The 14,879-nt window shown below is 45.9% G+C and overlaps 1 protein-coding gene across 2 annotated transcripts in view; it reads right to left on the minus strand.

Moving 5' to 3' along the window:
• The window catches only part of ARFGEF3 (ARFGEF family member 3), a 164,073-nt gene that overhangs the window by 90,203 nt on the left and 58,991 nt on the right, over nucleotides 1-14,879 (minus strand). For both annotated transcript variants that reach the window (XM_083176610.1, XM_083176608.1), the window contains exons 6-8: nucleotides 14,275-14,397; nucleotides 8,913-8,955; nucleotides 2,149-2,233 (exon numbers count right to left, since the gene is read on the minus strand). In XM_083176610.1, the coding sequence (XP_083032736.1) occupies nucleotides 2,149-2,233; nucleotides 8,913-8,955; nucleotides 14,275-14,397 (251 nt within the window). The remainder of the gene's footprint in view (nucleotides 1-2,148; nucleotides 2,234-8,912; nucleotides 8,956-14,274; nucleotides 14,398-14,879) is intronic.

Consider the following 14,879-nt stretch of genomic DNA (forward strand, 5'->3'; position numbering starts at 1 on the left):
CTGTGGCCCCGTCATATGCGAATGTGTTCATGTTCGGGCAAGAGGAGACACTTTTTCTCAATAGACCAGAAATCAGCCGTCATCTTCTAGTGTACACCCGTTACATAGATGACATTTTCATTCTATGGACGGGTGGTCAGGAATTGCTCTCTCATTTGTTATCTGAGATTAATACAGGGACATCCACTATCAAATATACAGCTTCTGTGAGCTCGGAGAGCTGTCATTTCCTTGACGTTGCGGTCAGCATCAAGGATAACAGGATCCTCACAGATGTCTTTTTCAAAGATGTGGATCGTAATACATTTTTGATGGCCTCAAGCCATCACCCTCCAGCCCTGAAACGCGGGTTACCGCTGTCACAGATGATGAGAGTCTCACGTATTATGAGCGATGCCACCCGCATCGAATCTCGGCTGAATGATCTTATTGAGAAATTTGTATGTAGAGGGTATGATCGTGTCACATTAGAAACACAGAAAGCCAAGGTCCTGAACATGCCTAGGGCTCAATTATTTACCCCTAAGTCACGCAACCCATCTGCTGTGTTACCATGGTCCAGTGAATTCTCTGTGAGTAGTCCCATAATTAGACATGCTACCAATGCATTATGGCCAATTGTAAAAACTGATCCGGATTTACCAGTCTTCCGGACCACTAGGCCATTGGCGGCTTTCAAAAGGGGAGCGAATCTCAGGGACCGTTTGGTAAAGACCGATATTACTGCAATGGGGATCCCTAGACCTGTGAATACGTATTTTAAACCTCCAGGATGCTATAGTTGTTTCTCATGTGCAACCTGCAAACACATGATATCTTGCAAACAATTTAAGCACCCCCACTCTGACAAAATGTTTGACATTAGATTTGTCCTCACATGTAGGTCCATGTGGTCTTTACTACATTGGACAGACCACGCGCCCATTCCATGATCGAATGGCGTTGCACAGGTCCGACATCAGTCTGTCCAATTCAGGCAGGCTGATAGATCGCCCTGTAGCACGCCATTTCAAAAGTAAAAATCACCCTATTTCCTCTCTCAATATTTTATTATTGATCATGTTAAAGAAACCATGAGGGGTGGAGACAGGGCTAAGAAATTATTGATCCTTGAATCCAAATGGATATTCAAATTGGGTACCATCAGGCAAGATGGACTCAATGATAAACTAAACTGGAACAGTCTCATGTAGTATGTAGAAGTGAGCTGTCTAATCTTAGTCTCTCTAATTATATTTATCCATGATATTTATCTATGTTCTTGTCATTATTTTATCTGTGATATCTCTTATCGCTGTACTTATGGCATTTTGCCTCACACTTGATATATATGTTTTTGTATGTAATCCCTTCTTTTTTGTATTTTTTCTACAGGGACGTGCGGATGATAGAGTGCCCAGACTCAACGCTGTGAGCCAGATGGAAACGGGATTAGAGGTGAGATCGAGATGAGCGTCACACTCTCTCTTGTGACAGCCTCTTAAACCCCGCACCACACTCGCAAGTATGATCTGGTGCCGTTCTTCCGTGTCCCGGTAGTATTTAGTTGCAGGCTGGCCTGGGGCTAGCGGTCACACACATTCGTGCTCCTTGCCGTGTTATGCGTATCACTGAGCTTCCTGGTGGTGACACGCAGGCTAGCGGTTGCTTAGCAACGCAGCTTGCTGGTCACGCCGGATGCCTGTGATGACGACTTCCGGCGGGTGAGACGGCGTGTGCGGCGGCTCCTGGGCCAGGCAAAGCAACTTGTGAGTATAAATGTATGTATTGTACCCTGTTTGTTTGCTGTAGGTCGGAGCTGAGGACGGGGCTCATACCCCGAAACGTTCTCCTGCCATGTTTTGAAAATACATGTTGATTATTTACCAAGTCTTCAGAGTGCCGTTTATTCCTGTGATCAGGATTGGAGGTATATATATATATATATATATATATATATATATATATATATATATATATATATTTTTTACTTGTTTCTTCCCTCTTACAGGGTATATAATAGCAACTGTACCCAGTGAGAAATGGGCAGGGGGGTAGCATTAAGGAATTGCTGCAAGGAGGCGTTGGGGGCCAGTCAAAGCTGGGAAGAGAAGGATGAAACATATGAAGTGGGAGGTGAGAAGATGAGCCTTAATAGAGTATACTTACTTAATAACAGCTTGCAACTTGTCACACAGGACCATAAGCACAGATACCATGTCATCACAGAGTGTTTCCACGGAGGGACCAGATTCTATGGAATTCAACAAAAGGGCAATGCTTACCATAATGATAGTCATTTTGCAACTGGGCAATGCAATGAGTTGAAATATATTTATTTAATTACTGATTAAATTTTCATGTAGCCCACACACACTGGAAAGCTTTATTTACACAGCACTTAGATAAGGGTTTGGACATGACTGTCAAATCTAAATCTTTCTGCAACATTTAAAATCTGCCTCATTTACTGAGCAATGTGGTTCCAGGTGCTTAGTTACTTGAGCTTTACTTCAAATTCGGCCCCAGAAGTGCAGCACATTGCAACATACCTCGTAAGCCAAAATGCACAAAGGTCCAAAAGGGGTCTTCAGAATCTACATTATACTGGCACTGCCAAAAGAACCCTGGAAATTGTATCCAATGCTTGTAACCTACAAGTGTTGGTTTTTCAAGTGTTCCAGTGTTTGTAACCTAACCCTTTGCTCATAACAGAACAGATTGGAATATCACCACCATAATCTATCAGTATCTAAAGTTCATCACTTAACGCTGGGCAATTTTGAGCTGAAAGCAGCTCAGTTTTGTCTTTTAAGCTCGAAAGCGGCCCAGTGTGTACACCCTGGCGAAGAGTGGTGAGCACCGATGCACACACCCACATCATCATCCTGCTATGGAAAGCCGTCCACCCCCTGGGAAATATCACTTAGATGGGCAAAAATCGCACAGTGTTTATGCATCCTTTACTCGCATTATTCATTATAGTGTAAACCACAATAACTGGCCATTGATTTTATGTATTTTATAAGAAATAAAAATAATTCATATACATGTGTCAGACTGTGGGGTAGATTTATTACCCTTCGATCAGGGGAATCTGCGCTATCCCAGTGCGTTATTGCAGGGAGGGACATCGCCGGTGAGGGGAGTTAGCGCTCCTCCGCTTCGGCCGGCAAGATATTGATACAGCTTATCGGTGTCCCCTCCTGCTTCGCCTCGCTAATAAGGCAAAGTAGGAACTGTTATAGCGGCACGTTTAGCGCTGCTATAATAAATCTACCCCTGTATGTGTTATCTATATACAGGTTGAGTATCCGAAATGCTCGGGACCATGATCATTTTTTAAAAGGATTTTTTTTTTACATACTCACCTGGTCCCCTGGAGGTGCATCGATGGTTCCTTGTAGTCCATGGTGTCCCCTGGCATCCACGGCGGCCTTCGGAGTAGTCTTCAGCGGCAAACCACGTTTTCGGAATATTTCAGGTTTTCGATATACGGATAAGGGAGACTGGTACTTGTGAGTTATCCGGGCGCCCGATGTGGTCATCGCATGCCATTATAATAAGCATACGATACGACGCGATGCGACGCGATTTTCCATCGCGTCGTATCTCGTCGCATCGTATGCTTATTGTATGGTATACAATGGGATGCGATGCGACGCGACGCGATGTTTACACTTCCCGCCCATTTTTAAACCCGCCCTCTGGCACATCTGGCAGAAAATCATTGTGAGGTAGTTTCCAGAGGAGAGAGCAAGTGTTTGAGTGAGAGAAATTGATTTTCAGCATTGTTGCATATTACTGAGGTGAATTATTGGACATTTACCCCAATATTGCCCCATTTGGCCCTTTACACCTGCCCCATTTCACCCCTTACACTATTATTGCCAAAATGGCTGTGGTTGATGGCATCTTCAGCCTCCCAAAAACAGAGGAAGAGACAGTCACATTCCTGCAGGAGAAAGGGCTGCTCCCATTGACTGCCACATGCCCAAATGGCCACCCTATGCGCCTGTCCCTGAAAGAGCGCAAATGGCGCTGCTATATTAAAAGCTGCAGCAAAAAGCAGAGTCTGCGGGCCTCCCTATTCTATCCTGGGTGCAGGCTCCCCTTCATGACGATCCTGCGCTTTATCTGGTGCTGGTGTGATGAACTGACATCAATTGAATTCTGTGCCAAAAATTTGAAACTCTGCAATAAAAGCACCATTTTCTACAATGCCCTGATGCGGGAGGCATGCCAATGTGATTTAATGGCACAGCCACAGCAGCAGATTGGAGGCCCAGGGAAAATGGTGGAGGTTGATGAAACCCTCTTTGTGAAACGCAAGGCCAATGTTGGCAGAGTACTCCCACAGCAGTGGGTGTTCGGAGGAGTGTGCCGGGAGACAGGGGACTGTTTTATGGTTGCAGTTCCGAAAAGAGATGCACCCACTCTCATTGGTGCAATTGTGCAGCACGTGGCACCTGGCAGCACCATTGTAAGTGATTGCTGGCGTGCCTACCAAACCAGTGAACTGGAGCGGGCTGGTTACAGCCACTTGCGGGTAAATCACCGCTTCAACTTCGTCGACCCAGAGACTGGTGCACACACACAGAACATTGAGCGACTTTGGGGGTGTGCAAAATGGCGCAACAAACGCCAGCGGGGAACAGCACGCCATCATCTAGATTCCTATATGCAGGAGTTCGTGTGGCGAAAATGCCTGGCGAGAGACAATGCATTTGAGCGTATTCTGCATGCGCTCACGTTAGTTGATAAATCATGATGTTGATTGAGATTATTGTGTGCTTTATGATTATTTGTTATTCTAATTTATTTCATTCTTATGTTAATTACACAGTTATTACCTTTAATTCAGTTGTCCTTAATGTGTCAGATATGCATGATATGGATGAATGATATTGGATGCTCACAGCCACTCCACTATCAACGTGAACCCGAAGCGTGGCGAGCGCAGCGAGCCCGCGAGGGGCGGCGGTACGCGTCCTACGACCTTTTCATGCCCTACTATCCACTAGGGCGTGGAGTGAGAATATAATAGTGTGGCGAGCGCAGCGAGCCACCGAGCCCGAAGCGTGGCGAGCGCAGCGAGCCCCGCGAGGGGACACGGATACCTTCACAGGTAAGCGCGTCCCTTCGTGGGCTTCACAGGTGTCCACGTCGCCATGGACACCTGTGAAGCCCGCGAAGGGACGCGCTTACCTGTGAAGGTATCCGTGTCCCCTCGCGGGGCTCGCTGCGCTCGCCACGCTTCGGGCTCGGTGGCTCGCTGCGCTCGCCACACTATTATATTCTCACTCCACGCCCTAGTGGATAGTAGGGCATGAAAAGGTCGTAGGACGCGTACCGCCGCCCCTCGCGGGCTCGCTGCGCTCGCCACGCTTCGGGTTCACGTTGATAGTGGAGTGGTGTTAACAATGGGGATGGGACTGACATTGTGTCACTTTTTGGGACACTTTCTTGGGGGTTTTACACTGCAAAAATCGGGTGGTATCGCATCGCATCGCATCGCATGCCATGTGGTTAACATGCGATGCGACGTGATCACTTTACATAGTACCCGATGTAAAATCGGGTTCGGGTGGTCATCTCGTCGCGTCGCATCGCATGCCATTTGGTTAACATGCGATGCGACGCGATGCGCATACGACCAAAAATCGGGCGCCCGGATAACTCACAAGTACCGGGAGACTCAACCTGTACTATACTATACTATACTATACAGCAACCAGGTGAGGCAGATGTAACATGTGCAGAGAGAATTAGATTTGGGTGGGGTTTTACTTCAAAGTGAGATCTATATTGCAGTGTAAGATCTATAAGCGGCTAGTATTTACCCTGCACAGAAACAAAATAACTCACTCAAATCGAATTCTCTCTGCACATTTTACATCTGCCACCCTGCAGTGAACATGGTTTTGTCCATCTAAGAAGGATTTTGTCAGAAAGAGTGAACTAGAATAAGGCCCATGTTTTGGATAGCCAACAAGATCCCGCTTTGAGATCTGAGTAAATCCGGGAAAAACTAAATCTGAACATCTCTAGTTTAAATCTATCTTTCACAAAAGTGACATACAACTCCTATCCAGGGTATAAAGTGGTCTTGGAGTGGTGGGGGCACTCATTTCCCTCTGCCACCTAATTGCTCCCCCTCCTCTTCCCCCATTAGCCAGGGCCATTGCAAGCTATAATGCTTACGAGTTAGAATTACCGTGCAGGGCCAAGGTGTAAGTTGAAGTAGTTCCACCTCACCATTACAGGTGGTGGAACCCAGTTCCACCCGCCCCCCCAACACACACACACACACACTTTAACCCCTGCCCTTATCCTATATATGTAAACATGTACTATATTCTCTGCTTTATACATTAACCCCTTTGTTAAACAATGAAAAGAGTGGAAAAGTGGACCAGAGAAGAACTGTTCATTGTTCATCCAATCAGCTTATATCTGTGATTTTTTTTAATTATGTATTTAATAAATGCTACCTTGATACTGATTGGATGCTTTGGATAATGTCTCAGCTGTACATTGCTTGAAAAATCTGACCCCAAGGGCGAAATGTAATAGGGTGTGATTTTTGGACATGTGCGATTTTGGGTCAAAAACGGCCGAAATCGCACATTTTCTGAAAATCGCGGTAAAAAACGCACTTTTTACCACGAAATCGCACTTTTAGAAGTGCGATTTTTAGTCACATTTCAATTCGCATCCAGATGTTTTCCCATTATAAAGTATACAACTCGCAAATGTAATAGGGTGCGATTTTTGGTAAATGTTACCAAAAATCGCAAAAAAAATAGACCAGGTTCTGACAGGCAAATTTGACAGAACCATGCACAGATCATTGAGATCTGTGCATGGTCCTGTTAATAAAAATGTGTAAAAGTGTTTTTATAAAAAAAAAACCGGCGTGGGGTCCCCCCTCCTAAGCATAACCAGCCCCGGGCTCATTGAGCCGGACCTGGTTCCAAAAATACGGGGGGACAGAAAGCATAGGGGTCCCCCGTATTTCTGAAACCAGCCCCGGACTCTTGGACCGGTCCTGGTTCCAAAAATATGGGGGACAAAAAATCTGGGGGTCCCCCGTATTTTGAAACCAGCACCGGGCTCTAACAGCCCGCGGTCATGCCACAGCCGGGGGACACTTTTTATACAAGGTCCCCCGGCCAAAACATGAGCACCGTGGCTGGTCAGCCTTGGACGGGGTACCTGGAGGAGTGGGGACCCCCCCCCAATAAAGGGGTCCCCCCCCCAGGCTTCACCCGTCCAGGGCTGAAGCCCGGGGCTGTCACCGGCGTCCGTGGCCAGTGGACGCCGGCCTGATAGGGTTAAATCGATCATACGTTACATTGCTTTATACCGGAGAACTACAAGTGCCAGCAGACCTCCCCCGCATGCTGGGACTTGGAGAACCACAAGTCCCAGCATGCGGGGCATTAATGGGCCCGCTGGGACTTGTAGTCCACCTGTAAAAAGAATGTTTATAAAAAACACACACTGACAGGCAGCGGGGAGAACCGGCTTTCTCCGTTGCCTCTAACAGCTTCTGTAGCGCTGTCCCAGTGCTACAGAGGCTGAGAGGCGATTGGCTGAGCTATGCGTCTCCATGGAGACGCATAGCTCAGCCAATCAGGACTGAGCTATGCGTCTCCATGGAGACGTATCGGCCAATCGCGCTCTCAGAAGCTGTTAGAGGCAACGGAGAAAGCCGGTTCTCCCCGCTGCCTGTCAGTGCGGGGGGAGCCGGCTGTGAAGCAGCCAGACCAGCACTGGATCCAGGAATGGTAAGTAACGCTGGTGTAAAAGTGAGGTGTGTGTGTGTGTAATAAACTTTTACTTCTCTGTGTGTGTGTTTTTTATAAACATTCTTTTTACAGGTGGACTACAAGTCCCAGCGGGCCCATTAATGCCCCGCATGCTGGGACTTGTGGTTCTCCAAGTCCCAGCATGCGGGGGAGGTCTGCTGGCACTTGTAGTTCTCCGGTATAAAGCAATGTAACGTATGATCGATTTAACCCTATCAGGCCGGCGACCACTGGCCACGGACGCCGGTGACAGCCCCGGGCTTCAGCCCTGGACGGGTGAAGCCTGGGGGGGACCCCTTTATTGGGGGGGGTCCCCACTCCTCCAGGTACCCCGTCCAAGGCTGACCAGCCACGGTGCTCATGTTTTGGCCGGGGGACCTTGTATAAAAAGTGTCCCCCGGCTGTGGCATGACACCGCGGGCTGTTGGAGCCCGGTGCTGGTTTCAAAATACGGGGGACCCCCAGATTTTTTGTCCCCCGTATTTTTGGAACCAGGACCGGTCCAAGAGTCCGGGGCTGGTTTCAGAAATACGGGGGACCCCTATGCTTTTTGTCCCCCCGTATTTTTGGAACCAGGTCCGGTTCAATGAGCCCGGGGCTGGTTATGCTTAGGAGGGGGGACCCCACGCCGTTTTTTTTTTACTTTTTTTTTTTTGCACAAAATCGCATTTATGAAAATGCGCACATTTTCATGACTGAAAATGCGCACATTTTCATGACTAAAAATCGCCCGAAATCGCGGCAAATCGCATTTTTTGCCGCTAATTCGCATCTCATTACATATGCGAATTCGCGGCAAAAAACGCGATTTTTAAAGGTGCGATTTCTGGCGAGTTTGGAACTCGTCCAAAAATCACACCCTATTACATTTCGCCCCAAATGTCATCATGTTTGAACTGGGAGAATGTAGAATTTCACACTTACTGTTCAAACGCAAGCAAGAAATGTGTACAGCTTGAGTAAATCAAACACACTTTTTTTCAATTAGCTCATTTTGTCAATTAGGAAATTTAGGGGGTTTGTTTTATGTATTATTCCTGTTTAATTAACCATAATGCTAACTCTTTCCTATGGTTCATTTCTGTATTGTATCTCCCCTATACAGAAAAATAAAATTACCTTGGCTTCGAAACTCCAGAAGAGCTTCTTGGATTTCTGTATTCTGAAAAGGAAATGTACACAAATTATAATGAGTAAATTTACAAATCTCAAAATGTGGTCATATAAGAGAACATAAAACAAGTTAAGTCAAACCACAAAAAAACACAAAGACTGGTGGAATTTGTATGCCCAGTGCCTCTATGTATGTGATAACAGCGACTGGCCTGAAAACATTCTAATACGCTTTGCCCACTTGGTACAGTATGGGCCATTGTTGGTGCAAAATCCCCAAAACAGATAGAAAGAAAAACATCTTCAATGGAAAAATTAACAATAACTATATTCATTTGCTGTGTCGCTAGTAACTGAAGGTTTATTTATTCCTTCTTTCCCCACCTTTCCATCTCTTTCTTCCTATTCCTTGTCTACCTCTAAACCTCTTCCTAGTCTTCCACCCATCTTTCCCTATTCTTCTCATCTCCTATTCTTGCCTCTATTTCTCAAGTGTTCTTTTCCCTTGTCTTTCCTTCCCATCTGCCTCCCCCAATTTTCCCATCGCTCTATACATGCCTTATACAGTCTAGTTCTCTCCATCTTTCTCCACATCATTATGACCCAGTGTCGCTCTCCTTCCCCTTAAGTCTATGCCCCTCTTTTCCCTGTTGCTTTCTTTGTTCCTCACCTCCTGTCCCTCACTATTGGTGAGTGTCTCCATGGGGTTTATTCTAGTTCATTCTTTCTGACAAAATCCTTCTTAGATGGACAAAACCATGTGCACTGCAGGTGGGGCAGATGTAACTTGTGCAGAGAGAATTAGATTTGGGTGGGGTTTTTCTTCAAAGTGAGATCTATATTGCAGTGTAAAATAAAGCAGTCCGTATTTTCCCTGCACAGAAACAAAATAACTCACCCAAATCTAATTCTATCTGCACATGTTACATCTGCCCCCCTGCAGTGCACATGGTTTTGTCCATCTAAGAAGGATTTTGTCAGAAAGAATGAACTAGAATAAACCCCCATATCACAATACACCCTCACTATCAGTGCCATTGCCTGTTGCAAAACCCTCAATGGTTGACAAAATCTCTAAGTGAGTGTCTAACCAATCTGATATATCTTACCCACTATCCCACTTCTATCTCTAATGAATGCAGCAAGAATAATGCACAATACTTGCTTGCATGACCATGCCTGAATCATGTATGTGTCTGTACATGGGCAGATGTGCATAATCATGTCTGCACAAAAGCATTGTGCATGACTCATGTTGCATTCGTTGAGAAGAGAGGTGTTGCTGTCTTACATGTACAGGTTAGTGTGGAATAAATTGCGGAGTGGGCAAAGTGGAGGATAGGAGGAGGTGGGGCACAGCAAGCAGCAATACAGGGGGAGTACTTGAAAGGGTGTATGAAGGTTGTCAGTACTGGGTAGACAGGTGTACCCGGCTGGGTACAAGACACTGCAACCTTGGGGCTTTGATGTATCGATGGGGCATAAGCTGGTATAGTATACAGGTACAAGGAGAACACAGCTGGGGAGAGTGTTGGCTAATACTCAGGACAGAGGAGCAGTGTAACCTGTCGGTGGTTTTCTCCAGTGACCCCTGCAAGGGGATATGGGTTTTACTGTGCCTGACAGGCCGGTCGTGGCCCTCTGCCTGAGTCTCCCTAAATCATACTGGGAACCGCTGAATATACATACTGGAGAGCTAGAAGATTTTATGGATGTTGGGTTGGGACCCACTGGTATTATTGGTTTTGGTACCGATGGTATACGAGCAGCCAAGGATAATCAGATAATCGGTCTCGGAACCGATGGTATACTGGTGACCGGACTAGGAACCGATGGTAAGTTGAAAATCGGCCAGGGAACCGATGGTAAGTTGAAAATCGGCCTGGGAACCGATGGTGTACTTGAGGAACGGCCTGGGAACCGATGGTGTACTTGATCGGCCTGGGAATCGAGGGTGTACTTGAGGATCGGCCTGGGAACCGATGGTGTACTTAAGGATCGGCCTGGGAACCGATGGTGTACTTGAGGATCGGCCTGGGAACCGATGGTGTACTTAAGGATCGGCCTGGGAACCGATGGTGTACTTGAGGATCGGCCTGGGAACCCATGGTGTACTTGAGGATCAGCCTGGGAACCAATGGTGTACTTGAGGATCGGCCTGGGAACCAATCATGTACTTTAGGATCGGCCTGGGAACCGATAGTGTACGTTAAGATCAGAATGTGAACCGATGGTGTACTTGAAGATTGGTCTGGGAAGCAATGGTAAGCTGATATTGGGTCTGGGAAGCAATGGTAAACTGGTATTGGGTCTGGGAAGCAATGGTAAGCTGGTATTGGGTCTGGGAAGCAATGGTAAGCTGGTATTGGGAAGCGATGGTAAGCTGGTATTGGGTCTGGGAAGCTATGGCAAGCTGTTATTGGATCTGGGAAGCAATGGTAAGCTGGTATTGGGTCTGGGAAGCAATGGTAAGCTGGTATTGGGAAGCGATGGTAAGCTGGTATTGGGTCTGGGAAGCTATGGTAAGCTGATATTGGATCTGGGAAGCAATGGTAAGCTGGTATTGGGAAGCGATGGTAAGCTGGTATTGGGTCTGGGAAGCTATGGCAAGCTGTTATTGGATCTGGGAAGCAATGGTAAGCTGGTATTGGGTCTGGGAAGCAATGGTAAGCTGGTATTGGGAAGCGATGGTAAGCTGGTATTGGGTCTGGGAAGCTATGGTAAGCTGGTATTGGGTCTGGGAAGCAATGGTAAGCTGGTATTGGGTCTGGGAAGCAATGGTAAGCTGGTATTGGGAAGCGATGGTAAGCTGGTATTGGGTCTGGGAAGCTATGGTAAGCTGATATTGGATCTGGGAAGCAATGGTAAGCTGGTATTGGGTCTGGGAAGCAATGGTAAGCTGGTATTGGGTCAGGATACAAGCAGTGATGGACTCAGGTATAGAGCCTCGAGCCTAAAGAGCAGCCCCTGCAATAACTCTCAGGAGCAAGACACTTGTTCAAGGTGTTGGTTGTTCTGAGCCCTCTCCTTATATCTCTCTCAGTGGCAGCAGACTGTATGACTGCAGATGGGATCCTGATTGGGCAGCAGTGTTCACACTGGGGAGTGAGTTACCGGGTCATATGATAGTATCTGGGGATAGCGGAGCCTGCAGGTCAGCTGATCCAGGGTGTCATGGCGGCGCCCATGCATGGGACGCCAGACCAGGGCAGAGAGGTGACACAGGGACATCATGCCATTGAGTGGAGCCGAAAGCAGTGCTGGCACCGGACCTGAAGCACAGCATGGACCACCGCGCTGGTAAGATGCCAGTGTCACAATTCCTGACAAGGGGGTAGGAAATATAAGCGACAGGTCTTAGATTGGGATGACACACACTGAAAATGAAAGTGTACTGTGATTGGGGAGACACACACTTATAATGAATCAGTACAAGGGTGTGTCTCTGGCTACCAGGGGACAGCCCATACCCCAGTAATAAGATCTGTGAGCAGAGGAAGGGGGCCTCAATCCTGTCTCATTTGAGTATAGCATTTAAACTGCTTCTATAATAAAACTATGTGAGAAATTTAATAGGATGAGAGAATCAGAAAGCGAGAGATTTGGTAAGAACTCTTCAGTTTTTTTTAAAGCAGCAATCATTTACACTGCAAAGCCAGTTTAATTTTGAAGTGTAAATGATTGCTGCTTTAAAAAACCTTGAGATTGCTTACCATATCTCTCACTTTTTGATTCTCTCATCCTATTACATTTCACCCCATGATTCAGAAGAGGAAGAGCCAGCACTGCCAATCTCCATCTGATTTGACTAATTTCTTATTTGTTTGAAAAATGAGACAAATATATATAAAAAAAAATGTTAATAATCCTATGCATTCAATTAAATATTAAAAGGCTAATTAAATAAAAGTACTTGATTAGCTATATATTTTACAACAAAAGACAAACATGGTCTTAACATATTGGATTACTTTGTGGACTATAATCTAACTGTACTGTAATTACTATCTTCTCCGTTTTCAAAATAATCACACTTCCATGAAATGGAGGTTTAGGGGGAGATTCAATCGCCGTCGAGCATCTCCCGTGGGGGAGATGCTCGACGGGCCCTATTCAATGCTGTCTTGCCCGACAGCATTGAACAGGGTTTCCTGTCAGAACGAGCCCGACATCTCTAGCTGTCAGGCTCGTTCTGCCGAGAACAGCCGGGAAGTGACGAGCTGCCGGCTGCAGCTCGTCACTTCCCGGCCGCAACTCGCGGCCACGCCCCCTTCTCGCCCCGCTGCAGGCGGGACATTGAATCCCGCCTGCATGTTCTCGGTCGAGCTGACCGAGAACGGGACTGGGTCACGGCAGGCGAGCAAGCTCGTCTGCCGTGACCCGAACATTGAATACCCCCCTAAGTGAAGCCATACTTGGCTAGAACATGATCTGTGTTTCTTAGGGGGTTATTCTAGTTCATTCTTTCTGACAAATTCCTTCTTAGATGGACAAAACCATGTGCACTGCGGGTGGGGCAGATGTAACTTGTGCAGAGAGAGTTAGATTTGGGTGGGGTTTTTCTTCAAAGTGAGATCTATATTGCAGTGTAAAATCATGCAGTCAGTATTTTCCCTGCACAGAAACAAAATAACTCACCCAAATCTAATTCTCTCTGCACATGTTACATCTGCCCCCCCTGCAGTGCACATGGTTTTGTCCATCTAAGAAGGATTTTGTCAGAAACAATGAACTAAAATAAACCCCTTAATGTGGAACTATTTTATACCTGAATGTGGAACTAGTAGTACTAGTAAATCCTGTTCTTCTTGAGATAATTAAAGACTGATGTCTTTACTTCTAAGAATGGTGTTAACACAACCCTGAATGCTTTTCAACAAGTGGACAATGGTTCTGCTTATACTTAAGGTGCGTACACACATACAGATTTATCTGTCCAATCTATCTGGAGGGAACAAAAACCTGGAAATGTATGGGAGCATATGACAATCAAAAATTTCCACCCAAATGCAGGAAATCAGAAGAAAATATATGCTTTGATAAATTTGTTATATCAGAATGATTTAAACAATTTTTCTAACTGATCACTGTCTGTTTTCAAGCGTTTGGGAACAATTTTTTGATTGTCATTTGCTCCCATGCATTTCCAGTTTTTTTTTCCCTCCAGATAGATTGGACAGATAAATCTGTATGTGTGTACGCACCTTTAGAAGTAGCAGCACTTTCCATTGAACAAATTGCTGACTCAAGTGATATGTAACACTGGGCCACATGTTGAATACCCCTGCTCTACAGTAATAATATGAAGAAACCAAGTTATGCATGTTTCACATTATCTAAACCAAGAAATAAGAGAAAAATGTCTCACCGGGCTATCCTGCTTTTGCCGTAATTGTAATGTCAGGTCACTTAACATTTGACTGAGTGTTGCTCGCACAGCTGTGTTTATACTTCGTTGATGACAACTTAATACATAAGTTTCAATGCATATCTGAATGGGAAACAGGGAAACATTAACGTTGTAACAATGAAGAAACAGTAAGCAGAAGCGCAGAAAGTTGACTCATCTACATTATTTCAATCCATGAGACCAAACACATCAATTAACTACAAATGACAGCCTGACGACACTCAAAACGTTATGCTTCAATAATGCCAATATTAGCCAGCCAATAAACAGACTGGGGGGAATTTACTAAGATGTGTATTCTACTTCACATGTGATGTTGCTATAGGCAACCAATCAGAATCTACTTCTTATTTATTTAGCACCCTCTAGAACAGGGCTGGGCAACACCGGCTCTCCAGATTTTAATGAACTACACATCCCAGGATGCTTTGCATTAGTTTTACTATGTGGCTGAAACTGATGCAAGGCATGCTGGGCGGGTGACGTCAGGAAAACCACGTCAACGCGTTTCGGACTACCTCCTTTCTCAAGGCGTCTTGAGAAAGGAGGTAGTCCGAAACGCG

The sequence above is a fragment of the Crinia signifera genome, chromosome 3 (assembly GCF_055691185.1).
Source record: "Crinia signifera chromosome 3, ASM5569118v1, whole genome shotgun sequence".
NCBI lineage: Eukaryota > Metazoa > Chordata > Amphibia > Anura > Myobatrachidae > Crinia > Crinia signifera.